Consider the following 13,404-nt stretch of genomic DNA (forward strand, 5'->3'; position numbering starts at 1 on the left):
AGAGGGCCTTCTTGGTAGTGGTGCCCTCCCTGTGAAATGCCCTCCCACCAGATGTCAAAAGAGAAAAATAACTGCCAGACTTTTAGAAGACATCTAAAGGCAGCCCTGTTTAGGAAAGCTTTTAATGTTTAATAGGTTATTGTATTTTAGTGTTGTCAGGGGCTCAGGAGCAGAGGCACAGGGAAGAGAGGAGATGGAGAGCGAAGGGGAAGAATCCGAGGGGAGCGTAGGAGAAGAGGACAGTGGACCGAGGGATTCCATGAGCCTCTCCAGCGAATCGGAAGATTCACAGAAGGGGGCGCCAGTGGCCAGGGGTAGGGGGTTCCCAAGGGGAACGCCCCAGAAGCAAGGGGGCAGCAGGGACTCCCAGAGCAGTAGTTGGAAATCAGGACCAGCTTCCCCACCAGAGCAGAGTGGGGGGGAAGAGTCCCAAGGATCGGGGCCAGTGCATTCCCACCAGGGAGAGAAGATAAGGCAGGGCTGACCACACCTCCATCGGAGAGTCAGACAACGGAGGGGAGGTCAGATCCGGCCAGTATCCCGGAAGAGGGAAGCAGTGACAGAAGTAGTGTAACGGTCAGGAGGAAAGTCACTGGGTTGGCGCGAGAGGCAAGTTCAAATGTACAGGAGTGCGGGACAGCAGAGAATGAGGATTGGGAACCGGGTCCTAAAGCCCGCCGGAGGCAGGGGGAGGAGTTAAGCGACTCAGCGTCAGAAGAGTCCAGAAAGGGGGATGCCCCAGCAGGCAGGAGGACTCAGAGGAGGAGAAAGCAGCGGAAAAGGTGGAGCAGGGCTAGGATCTTAAACTGGTGTCAGAGGGGAGGAGATTCAGACGGGACTTCGCCGGTCTAAGGTTTAAGACGTAGAGCTGCGCGCTGCGGCTTTGAAATGGAAACTGAACCTCAATAAAGACTTTTGTACATAACGACAGCCTCGCGTTGGTCCTCTGTGAGCTGGGACCTAGGGGCAGCTCTGACAAGTGTTTTGTTGGAAGCCGCCCAGAGTGGCTGGGGAACCCCAGCCAGATGGGCGGGGTATAAATAATATATTCTTCTTATTATTTATTTATTAATTTATTATTAATTTTTTATTATTATTATTATTATTATTATTATTATTATTATTATTATTATTATTATTATTATTGTCCAGCCTCTACTTGAACAACCCTCACCTTCAAAGAGCTGGCAAAATAGGGGCCTCTGATATTTCAGCAGAAAGAGTATTTCCCAATACTGGTTCCACCAATGTAATAGCCCACCTCTCTATTACCAAACAGAGTGAGTGCACTTGCCGGGATGTGATCTTTATGAGATCCTGTGCTCAGACAGTTTGAGGGCTTTAAAGGCTTAGAAACGAGCGCCTTACTCAAACAGAAGCCAGGGCAGTGATACAAAAAGCTCGTGGCTTTCTAGGGGTATCGAGCTAACTGCTGCCGAAAACCATATACCGGTGTAGAATTTAGCTTGTGGTCCCATTTGTTCAGGCAGTTCTTACGCTATTCCTTTTTTTTTTATAATATTTATTAAATTTTAGTTTAACAATAAAATACATAGATAATAACACAATCTTTTCCAATATCCACATTTCATATTCATCTTTGGACTTCCTCACAACCCTTGTTCCTGCTTTCTAAACTCATAAATTTTACCAGCAAATTATTAACTTGGTTTAATTCATATAATATAATTTTCCAATATTAATATCTCAAATTTTGGGATTTAACATACTCTTATTGAAACTTAATCATAAAATGTTACTTATCCAAAATTTATCTTTTTGTCTTCCAATTAAATTTAAATTTCTATTCTTTATACCTAGTTTGTTGAAGCCATGTTTTTGCTAATCTTACATCTTTCTTAACATTCATACAATTTACAATATTTTTGTAGATAGTCCTTAAATTTCTTCCAGTCTTCCTCCACCAGTTCTTCTCCCAGGTCTCGGATTCTGCCAGTCATCTCCGCCAGTTCCATATAGTCTATCAGTTGCATCTGCCATTCTTCCAGTGTGGGTAATTCTTGAGTTTTCCAGCTTTTAGCGATGAGTATCCTTGCTGCTGTTGTAGCATACATAAAAAAGATTTGATCCTTCTTTTGCACGCTCTGACCAACAATGCCCAAAAGGAAGGCCTCTGGTTTCTTAGGAAAGGTATACTTAAATACCTTTTTCAACTCATTATATATCATTTCCCAGAAAACCTTCACTCTAGGGCAAGCCCACCAGAGGTGAAAGAATGTTCCTTCAGCTTCTTTACATTTCCAACACTTATTGTCTGACAGGTGATATATTTTTGCTAGCTTGACTGGGGTCATGTACCACCTGTATATCATTTTAGTTCTTACACTATTCCATTTCTTTCTCACCAGGTTGGAGACTTTGGGCTGGCCCGAGAGTACGGATCGCCTCTGAAGCCGTATACCCCCGTTGTCGTGACATTGTGGTACAGGGCGCCTGAGCTGCTACTTGGAGCCAAGGTTTGTGACTTATAGCCTTTCCTGCTTGGGAGTTTCCAAAGGCAGCTATTTTTCATCATTCCCATTTTAACATTTATTGTGGCCAAATGTACCGTGCAGCTGACGAGCGGCACTCGCTTGGTTGGTTTTCCTTATTGAGTGACCTCAAAGTTTTATAAACCTCTATAACATTCACCCTTGGCCATCTTTTCCCTGTATTTTAAAACAAAGGACAAATCTGGGACGTTTGCGTCTCCCTTCCCTCAAGATGATGATCCCACCCATATATTGGGGGTGGGGTGGGGGGGAATAAGTGGAGAAAATGGATGCTGCTTGACTCAAGTGCCAAATGATAACCTGCCATCGTGACTTACCTTTTCAACCTCACCCACTCAGCAGCACAGTTTCGGAATTGTTGCCGTGGACTCTTGGCTCCCCATGCTGCAAAACTAAAACAAAAAACCCTTCCTTGTTTCAGAAATCTTCACATGCCTGCATGCCACACCGTACTGATCTGCCTTGACCAAGGCAGCCATGCTTGGCGGCCCACAAAATTAAGCAACTAACTTAATTTCTTATTCTCCTGCCTTCCAGGAATATTCCACAGCCGTTGACATGTGGTCTGTGGGTTGCATATTCGGAGAGCTGTTAACCCAGAAACCACTGTTTCCAGGGAAGTCGGATATTGACCAAATTAACAAAGTTTTCAAGGTATGCCTTTAAACCGTCACACAAACACACACACTGCCACTCATCATATATTTGCGTAATGCAAAACAAAACAGGTGCTAGCTTTCTCTTTTCTGCTGCAAAGGCCCCTAAAGAGATGTTGTTAATTCCCTGTTTTTCACTTGATGATATTCCGGCCCCCAGTGGGTCAAAAAATAAGATGCTTGCTTTTCGATCCACTGTGCTTCCTTTGGTGCTAAGCAACTAGTTTGGCAGGCTATCAGTGTCTTGCTCTCCACCTGACATGGTCTGGATGGCACAGACATGCATTTAGTGACTCACTAGGGAGCTGTAGGCAACTAGAAATTCCTTGTTGGCGAGCAAACCCTTCTAGTGGGCCCCCTCCCCCCCCCCTTTGTTCATGTACTAACTGCAGAAGAAGGAAACTACAGTGGTACCTTGGGTTACAGACGCTTCAGGTTACAGACTCCGTTAACTCAGAAACAGTACCTCGGGTTAAGAACTTTGCTTCAGGATGAGAACAGAAATCACGCGGCAGTGGGAGGCCCCATTAGCTAAAGTGGTTCCTGAGGTTAAGAACAGTTTCAGGTTAAGAATGGACCTCTGGAACAAATTAAGTTCTTAACCTGAGGTACCACTGTATTTCCCCAACCCACATAGAAATGCAGTGAGTCTTAATTTTTTTACTAGCTGAGCAGTGGCTTTTGGTACCCCATGGTAGATACTTTTAGGGTGTAAGGCAAGGAGCCCTAACAGTATTGTAGGGCTGGAGCCAATGACAACTCACTCGAGTTTTGTCCTCACCCTCCATCCTGCTGAGTTCTACAAAGGCCATACTGACTCGGAGGAGGAGGAAGAAGAAGCTTGACAGACCATGCCTTCCTCTGGACTGGTTGTATGTTTTAAACTAGGGGCTGGCTGAGGTCAGATTGGATTTTCAGTAACAGAAGCCCAATTCACTAGCAACAGATGCATACCAAAATCCACAAAAATTCCTAACAATACAGTGGTACATCAGGTTACATACGCTTCAGGTTACATACGCTTCAGGTTACAGACTCTGCTAACCCAGAAATAGTGCTCCAGGTTAAGAACTTTGCTTCAGGATGAGAACAGAAATCGTGCTCCGGCGGCAGTGGGAGGCCCCATTAGCTAAAGTGGTGCTTCAGGTTAAGAACAGTTTCAGGTTAAGAACGGACCTCCAGAACGAATTAAGTACTTAACCCGAGGTACCGCTATATATCGCCCAAATGGGATGATACTTCCTGGTTTTTCAAAACTTTTGTTCTAATTTTGTCTAGGATCCCTATTCCATTTTCTTGATCTCCACTATTTTTGTCCACAGACGATCCTCGCTAGTATCATACTGACGGGGGCAAGGGGAGAAGGGGGGTTGAGCCATTTTAAGCCTGCTTCCTTACATGGTTTTTCATAATTATTCTTTCTGGAAGGATCTGGGAACCCCCAGTGAGAAAATCTGGCCTGGGTACAATGAGCTGCCGGCAGTGAAGAAGATGACCTTCACGGAATATCCTTACAACAACCTCCGCAAGCGGTTTGGGGCACTCCTCTCAGACCAGGGATTTGATCTCATGAATAAGTAAGTCCGTAAGAATATCAAAAACGTAAGATGAGCCCTGCAGGATCGGACCAAAGACCCAACTAGTCCAGTATCCTGTTCTCACAGTGGCCAGCAGATCCAGGAGGAGGTAGAGCATGGCCTTCATGACTAGCTGTCCTCCATCATATCCCCTTTTAAAGCTGTCCGAGGAGAGAACCATGAATTAGAACATCAGAAGAGGCCTTTTGGATCAAGCCCATCTGGTCCACTTTCCCCATTTGTAATTCCCATCAGCTGGTATTCAGCTCCCTCCAAGAGTAAACTGCTTTGAGGTTTTATTACAATCATGCTGTGAAATATACTATACAATTTGAAAAGTTGTTTGTCTGTCTGTTCTCTGCATTCAGACACTCCTGAAGTTATGGCCACCCAGTTTGGCGTGATGGTACCCAAGATGTAGGAGTGGGTTTCACTCTCTGTTCTAATACTGTTGGACACCATTCTGAGTCAAGATGGTGGACTGAACCCTTTCAAACGGCACTGATTTAGACACCTCTAGAGATGCCACCCCCACAATGGGGTGGCTGAGATGGCACAATGGTCCTTGAGATGAAGGGTTGGGTTTTGATTTATCTATGTTTGGATACTATCGGGTTCCATGTTGAATCAAGATGGCGGGCTGACTGGTTTTAACCAAATTTGGTAGGAGACCAGCAAATCGCATTGTATCCGTTAATAAATCTCAGTGCGGTTTCTTTGTTTATTAGAATTCCTGAGCAATGCTGCATACTTTCTGCTAGTTAATGAATAAATAAATAGGCAGCACAGAGAGAACACAGTGATCATGGCTAGCAGCCATTGATAAAGAGCCTTATCCTCTATGAATAGCACCACATTCAAGAGGCAGATGCAGCCCAGCGTTGCAGGGAAAATTGAGCCACTTGGGTAAGGTTCTGACCCTAACCCACCCGACCTTGAGGCACATTGTGATTGCTACACACACACACACACACACACACCAGATGCCATGCCATAGCAATTCTTCCCGGTGGGGAGTGAAGTGGTGTATGAAATTGTGCTAAGTGAACAATTTGCAAAAAAATCTTCTTTGGCGGCATCCGACTTCATGCTCACCCGCATTTTTCTGCCCGAAGCTGCCTGCTGCTTTTTTCCAGCACAGCGAGCAAATCGTCAGACATGAGAATTTGAAGTTCTGGGCCGCTGCTTTGTTTTGTTTCTAAAAGGGCTTTCAGTGAGCTCTTTTCCAGGTAAAATAGTGGCAGCTTGGCATTGCAGGGGGGCTGCGGTTCATACTTGCCCACTCTGGCTCACCTCTCCTTCTGAAATTCATTTTCTTCGTCATTCCCCTCAGCTCATTGTGCTAACCCTTTTCCAGGTTCCTGACGTACTACCCAGGCAGAAGGATCACTGCTGAAGACGGCTTGAAGCACGAGTATTTCCAGGAGACGCCACTGCCCATCGAGCCGTCCATGTTTCCGACGTGGCCAGCAAAAAGTGAACAGCAGCGAGTGAAACGTGGGACGAGTCCACGGCCGCCAGAGGGGGGCTTAGGATACAGTCAGCTGGTAAGTTTCCTTGTAGTCGGTGAAGCTCTGTGTAAAAATTCACCATCCTAAAAGGGCCTGTGTTTTAAAAGAGAACAGGTTTCTGGACCTTATTGAAATTTTCAAAAAGGAAAACCCAAGGTGGAAGATGGTACACTTTAAGTTTATAATGCTTCCGACATAACTCCCCCTTTATTTGTAAAGGTAAAGGGACCCCTGACCATTAGGTCCAGTCGTGGCCGACTCTGGGGTTGTGGCGCTCATCTCGCTTTATTGGCCGAGGGAGCCGGTGTACAGCTTCCGGGTCATGTGGCCAGCATGACTAAGCCGCTTCTGGCGAACCAGAGCAGTGCACGGAAACGTTGTTTACCTTCCCGCCGGAGCGGTACCTATTTATCTACTTGCACTTTGACGTGCTTTCAAACTGCTAGGTTGGCAGGAGCAGGGACCGAGCAATGGGAGCTCACCCTGTCGTGGGGATTCGAACTGCCAGCCTTCTGATCGACAAGTCCTAGGCTCTGTGGTTTAACCCACAGCGCCACCCGCGTCCCCTTTATCTGTACCTTATGTCAATTTTATGTTCTCATTCTTTGACCAAGATGACGTAACCAGGTGAAGAAGCTCTGGAAGTGCTTCGTTTCTGAACAGCCTTTTTCTTTTTAAAGAGGAGGAAGTCACAGTCTTCCTTCTCTGGGCTGTACCAGAGGGGAAGAACAGTTTTGAACGCTCGTATTGCGTCCTTCCAAGCAAGAGCAGAACCAAATGCTCCTAAGCCAGGAAGGAGAGGTGGAACACAGCTTTCCTGGAACCAACTTCGCCCTCTTCAAAATCACCATGTGCCACCTCTTTCTACAAATTATGCAGACCATCCTTGCCCCAATCTGATGCCCTCCAGATATTTGGACTTAACAGCAGGACCAGTGCCAGGCATGATGGGACTTGTACTCCCAACAACAGCTGGCGACTCGAGTTCGAGAAACACTGGTCTACACTGACAGCAGTTTTCAGAGGGTTCAGGCATGGGACATTCCTTTCCCTACCAGGAGATGCCAGCTGGGATTGAACCAGGGACCTTCTGCGTACAGGGTAGATTCTCTGCCACTGAGCTATCACCCTTCTCCAGCAGCGCCTTTAACAGGAAGAAGGGCCTGTTACATAGCTCAGCGACAGAGCACTCCTCTCGGAATATAGAAAAACCCCTGTTTCAATCAGTCCTAAGGATCAGAGATAGCAAGCCGCCTCCCTCATCTCTCCTTCAGAGGTGGCTGGCAGCAGTTAAAAACTCACTGCTAAGCCTGCTGCTAGTGCTCATATTGCAACCACTATCCCAGGGGTCAGCAAACTTTTTCAGCAGGGGGCCGGTTCGCCTTCCCTCAGACCTTGTGGGGGGCCAGACTATATTGGGGGGGGGGGGGGAGGAGAACGAATTCCTATGCCCCACAAATAATCCAGAGATGCATTTTAAATAAATGCACATATTCTATCATGTAAAAACACCAGGCAGGCCCCACAAATAACACAGAGATGCAATTTAAATAAAAGGACACATTCTACTCATGTAAAAACACGCTGATTCCCGGACCGTTCGCAGGCCGGATTTAAAAGGTGATTGGGCCGATTCCGACCCCTGGGCCTTAGTTTGCCTACCCATGCACTATTCTGTCTATCTTGTCCCCCCTCCCCCCCAAGTCCCACACAGTGGCTGCATTTGGCTTGGTAGGTTTGCAACCGGCGCAGGCCTTATCTGCCAGCAGGTGGTGCCGTTGCTTTGTGGAAGGCTTAAAGAATATATGTGAGATAGAGCCCTTTTGGATCAGACCAAAAGGCCTCTCTAGTCCATCATCTTCTTCCTCGCCATGGCCTGTGGGAAGCCCACAAGCAGGGCCTGAGAACGGTTGCCCTTTTCCCACTGTTGTCTCCCACAGGCTGGTACACAGCTGAAAACCTGTGCTTGCCTATAACCATCGCAGCTTGCTAGCTGTTGCATGAGCTCCCCTCTTCGACTCATAAGCCTCATTCCCTCCTTGAGTCATCTTAAACTGGCAGCTATCAGTACATCTTGTGGGAGGGAGTTCCGTAAGTTAACTACACACCATGTGACGAAGTCCTTCCTTTTGTCTGTCTTGAAATATCCACCATTCAGAGGCCTGGCATTCTTAGAATCTCCTTATCTGCAGCCGACTGTTGGCTAGTGAAACATCTTAAGTTTGCATATCTGTTTTGTCATTCTAGGGTGACGACGACCTGAAGGACACCGGCTTCCATCTTACGACCACAAACCAAGGGGCATCAGCCGCAGGACCAGGCTTCAGTTTGAAGTTCTAAAGCGTAAGGCGAAGCAGTGCAGGAAGGAGACGAGGAGAAGCCAGAGGGGAAGCGAACACTTTGCTTTTCTGCTCAAGCTGTTGGCAAGCGTGTCGACAAGCGCTCGCCGTGCAAATCCACTCCTCTCGAGGGGAGGGGTGTGTGTTTGTTTTTTGCAGGATGTCACCTGCATATGTGAAAAACGTTCTTCCTGGATCTGGCACAAAAAGTCACTGCGATTCCATTTCAAGGATTGGAATTAATCTGAATAGCCAAGGACTCTTTTTTGCAAAAAGAAGAAAAGGCAAAACAAGAAAACAAAATCCCAACGAACTTGAATGGTACAGTTTTGGAAATGATTCTTTTTCCCCCCCTCTTGTTTGTATTTAAATCTTCTACTCTGGATGGGATTTTTGTTTTTGTTTTTGCTTGTACATTTGTAGAATAAAGAAATACAATTTTTAATTGTTTACCCCGTGTAAAGGAAACACTTCTTCACTAGTGCCAGACTTGGAAACAGGAAATGATTTGCACAGAGGCACGCAGATCTTCACCCCTCCTTTTTCACCATTATCAGCACTTTTTTTCTTGTTTGCACTGCTGTAGTTTTCCTCGGTTTCACTTCTGGAAATCGAATTACATTTCCAGCAGGGGAATAATTTGGCCAGCTTGCATTTTGAATGTGTACATTTTCCTTGGAAGTTTTGTGGTGCAATGCTGAGTGGAATGTCAAAATGTTTAAAGGGAAGCGTGTATCAGTCCAATGATTGATGGCAGATGCCTGCTAAGTTACTCTGGTGGTTGCTAACCCACCAAAGTCTGGGAGGGTGAGTGCTTTTCTTTCTCTCTCTGCCTCCATGTCTTCCATCTTCTGTTCCCCTCAAGTGCAGAAGGGCAGGGCTTGCCAGATGCAGCACCTTAGATGCTCACCTTGAAATTGTGCAAAGTGCAGGGCCCTTAGATTGCTCCCAAGAGCACAGGACTGTTCCGTTGCACAAGCTTGTTGCAAACAGAACAACATCAAGAGACAGCTGAGCAGAGGACATCCAGAGTCTTTGAGTTCTGACTCTGACCAGCAGCCTCAGCCTGCCGGTTACTTTTTATTGCTAATCCACAGAAACGGGTTCACATAACTGTAAGGGACAGGCATGGATGATTGTATCCCACTTACTTTTACTCCCAGTAGACTCATCAAAATTAGTGGACCTAAGTTACTTATGTCTATTAATTCTTAATAGGTCTCTATTCTGAGCAGGACTCTCATGGGTTACAAAGCTTTGGGGAGCTATATAGCTGAAAGTTTCTCCGAGCAAATGCAGATATCAGTCCCTCGATAAAGCAACTCTCCCCACTCACCAAAGGTGTTGGGGACTGTTCAGCAGAGGCAGTTTGTTCTGCAGTTGTTAAAACTTTCCTTAAATGAAAGGAAAGGACGGTGTGTGTGCGTGTATATAATATATTTCATATATATATTAGAAGTTCTACCAAGTAATCGGGGACCGTAATGCATTGAAATTGTTCCACTGCATCTTCCTGGCAGGTATTTAAACAGAGAGAGTGGGATGGCAGCTGACTCGCTCACAGAGTACATTTCTGTCAAATTTTCATTTATGACGCCCCCATGGACTAGAATATCATCAGGTACCCTCTTTTCTTTTTGTCTCTTCCTGTGGATCCAAGTTTGTTGTCCAGGTACCTCTGTTGCCTTCCAAGATCTGACGAGAACCAGATCTGATCAGTGTTAAAAATGCCCATTTTAAAGCAGAGATGAGCACGTGGTCTTCCAGATGTTGTTGGAATTCAACTCCCATCTTCTTGACTGTTGGGCTGTACTGGCTGGGGCTGATGGGTCTCACAGTAGTTGGAGGGCCGCTGGTTGCCCCCACCCCCTTTTCACCATCACAGTTGGAAAAACTAGATGACTCCCCCCCCCCCCACCAGAAGCCTGCCATTCTTAGAATCTCCTTATCCACAACACATCCAACCCACCTTGGTTGAAACATGTATGGGATGCACTTTAAATGTACAGTGTAGATTTGCCCTAAGACTGTGTGAAATTGATTTGCCAGGCTGTCAGCGTGCAAAGAAATTGGGTGCAGAGTTCTGCATCTTGAAAATCTCAGGGATAACTGCTTCCATTCGAAAACACCAGCCGTGTGAGAGTTTCTAGTCCTTGTGACGGTGGAAATAACGCTTGGAAGTAGGTTGGCCAATGTCTACTGAAATTGCATGTGGCAGAATAAGGTGGCCGGAACCTAGAAACTTGCAGCAGAACAAACCCAGCTCAGCCTTGCCTACTCAGACTGGCAGTTGCCTTCAAAGATCTCAGGCTGTGACCTTAACCTTGGGACTTTAGGGGAGAGGCAGGTAAGAAATCTGATTCATAATAATGAACAAGGATACTATTTGAGCATATCTATGCATGCACTCTTGACATGTGCTGTATGCGCATGCTCCACTGTGATGTGGCCAATTTTTGTGGTCACATGAAGCTCTTGGTCAGAATCAGGTTCATATTCCTCTAACTTTTATTTTTGTACGTTCACCAAGCAAGGCATTTTGTTTTGATCCTGAAGTGTTGTGCTGGGTGTGAAACCAGCAGAGGGAGCGTGGGGGCGGGGGTTGTACTTTTGCGGAAGAAATATAATCATGACTTGTACATAGTGTGTTCATGTAACGTCAATGGTTTTGCTACTCTGCTGGAAAATGTACATATATTTATACTTGTGTACAGCTGAAATGTTTTTGGGACTTCGCAACATTCCATTGGACGTGTTGAAATATGTAAATGCACAAATTCAGACTGTGTGTGTAGAAGCCAGCCTACTGCACCCAAATGTAATATTTACATTCATAGCTCCACCTACTTTTGTCTTTGGCCCCACCCACCTCTGGCAGGTGGCCCTTTGGCAGAAAAGGGTTGCCCACTGGGTGCTCTAGGGATGTCTTCGTAAACTTGGCGTTGTAGTCAGAGTAGGCCCATTGAAATCAATAGACCTTAGTCAGGCTGGTTAATTTTAGTGGGTCTACTCTGATTAGGGCCACACCCATACCACACAGCTTCCCCCAAAGAATCCTGGGAACTGCTGTTTCTTAAGGCTGCTGGGAACTGTAGTTCTTGGGCAGGGAGAAGCCATATACTCAAAATGTGTGTTAGATTTGTGGTATGGATGCGGCCTGGGACTTGTTCGCTTGTTTGTTTGTAAGTTGCTTTGGGTTGGGGCTAATAAATAAAAACGTTAGATACAACCCCATGCTTTCGCAGATATTCTGCCGCCAGAGGGAAGCCAGCTGTCTGTACGTCTGATCCTTTTGACTGAAGATGGAAGGGGGGGCTATTCCCTCTATGAATGATTATGTACTGCGATTCATTTCGATGGCTTCGCGAATGCAAGAGGGTGGGGTAATTATAGGTCAAGAAGGGTTTTAACGCAAACATGCAGCTGTCTGCCATTGCTCTCTTAACCTAATTTATTGGGGGCACCTGGTTTTCTCTTAGAAGGATTTGCGGGCAGCATAATTTCTACATCAACAACAAGAATGACGGCAGAGTCAGGAAGCACTTTATTCAAACAGGAGAACCGCAGTAATTTACCAGTGAAATTCCTAGAGGATCAACTGTCCTTTAGCTTTCCAGAAGCTGTAGACAGCTCTTCAAGAGGCTCGACCGACGGATAAGTGCATCACAACATATGCAAGGAATTTGACAGTGTCTAATAAGCTTGCTTGAGTTGCCATCACAGAAAGCAAATCAGAGAGTTGATGGCTCACGGTGGATAAATCTTTTTTGTTACTCTGAGGAATACGCGATCTTTACACCTAGGAGCTACGTAGCATTTTCAAGTGCCGCTGAACTACAGTTCCCACCAGCAAGCAGGGAGTTGTAGCACAGCAACAACGGGAGGGCTAAAGATTCCCCCACACCTGCTTCTACATCTTATCATTTCATCGCTTTTGTAAGGAAAATCAATATTAACTGCAGCAATAGCAATATTGCAGCTGAATTTATTACCAAGATGACATTTTGGTTATTCTCCATCTGGTAGCCACTAGATATTTCCACTTCCCCAAGCTGTTGGGACCTCCCCAGACCTAGATGTCCACAGGTGTGTGGGCTTTGTTTGGGTCCCCCCCCGCATACATTTTACAGACACTCTAGCAAGATAAACAAAACAGCCGTTCTAGCTCCCATCTCTTTGACCTGCTAAAACTAAAATATACAGACCAGATGAATTTTGTACTCATCTCCTTTTGGAAGCAGTAATCTGTTGGGGAGGAAGGCCAGCCTCCCCACACATTGCCCAAGCCACACCTGTGGATGGGCTTTGCCATTTTTAAGATCGGGTGCACTGCTGAAAGTTAGATATACAAAACGACAGGCAGAAAAGAGGAAACCCAACATGGGACAGAACCATTTGGGTTATACCAAAGTCCTTTGCAACGGGTTCCCTGCTAGTGCTTCAGCCTGACCCTCCAGGAATATGTGGTGAGGATCTGAGACTTTTTCTTCACTACACAAGTATAGGTCCCTTCATTGATGACGTTGGCTATGATGCTCATGTGGTCGTCATTCAGAGACAGGTATCCAGGATAGGAGTATTCCAGAAGCTCCTTCTCTTTATACCAGCTGTGTGTGGGAAAAGCAAGAGGGGAAGATTGATATTCACCAGGTTTGATCCCTTTAACCACACCCTAGAGTCCTGTGTCCAGTTCTGGGCGCCTCATTTTAAGGAGGATATCGACAAGCTGGAACATGTGCACAGGAGGGTGAGTGGAACCAAGGAATGGTTGCCTCAGTATAAGGCAGCTTTCTATGTAACCCCTGGTG

At 46.0% G+C, this 13,404-nt stretch overlaps 2 protein-coding genes across 9 annotated transcripts in view; one reads left to right on the forward strand and one right to left on the reverse strand.

Annotated features, from left to right (window-relative positions):
• CDK11B (cyclin dependent kinase 11B) overlaps positions 1 to 11,825 on the forward strand; it is a 34,886-nt gene extending 23,061 nt beyond the window's left edge. For 4 of the 5 annotated variants that reach the window (XM_079986908.1, XM_079986909.1, XM_079986910.1 and 1 more), the window contains 5 exons: positions 2,370 to 2,477; positions 3,051 to 3,167; positions 4,598 to 4,746; positions 6,104 to 6,293; positions 8,505 to 9,046. In XM_079986908.1, the coding sequence (XP_079843034.1) occupies positions 2,370 to 2,477; positions 3,051 to 3,167; positions 4,598 to 4,746; positions 6,104 to 6,293; positions 8,505 to 8,597 (657 nt within the window). In that variant the 3' untranslated portion in view covers positions 8,598 to 9,046. Of the gene's footprint in view, positions 1 to 2,369; positions 2,478 to 3,050; positions 3,168 to 4,597; positions 4,747 to 6,103; positions 6,294 to 8,504; positions 9,047 to 10,116 lie in introns of those variants that run through there. The other variant, XR_013841594.1, reaches the window with a different exon arrangement.
• MMP23B (matrix metallopeptidase 23B) overlaps positions 11,199 to 13,404 on the reverse strand; it is a 30,111-nt gene continuing 27,905 nt past the window's right edge. For all 4 annotated transcript variants that reach the window (XM_079987161.1, XM_079987160.1, XM_079987162.1 and 1 more), the window contains one exon: positions 11,199 to 13,203. In XM_079987161.1, coding sequence (XP_079843287.1) covers positions 13,029 to 13,203 — 175 coding nt within the window. In that variant the 3' untranslated portion in view covers positions 11,199 to 13,028. The remainder of the gene's footprint in view (positions 13,204 to 13,404) is intronic.

This window comes from Podarcis cretensis (genome assembly GCF_951804945.1).
Source record: "Podarcis cretensis genome assembly, chromosome: 8".
Taxonomy (NCBI): Eukaryota; Metazoa; Chordata; class Lepidosauria; order Squamata; family Lacertidae; genus Podarcis; species Podarcis cretensis.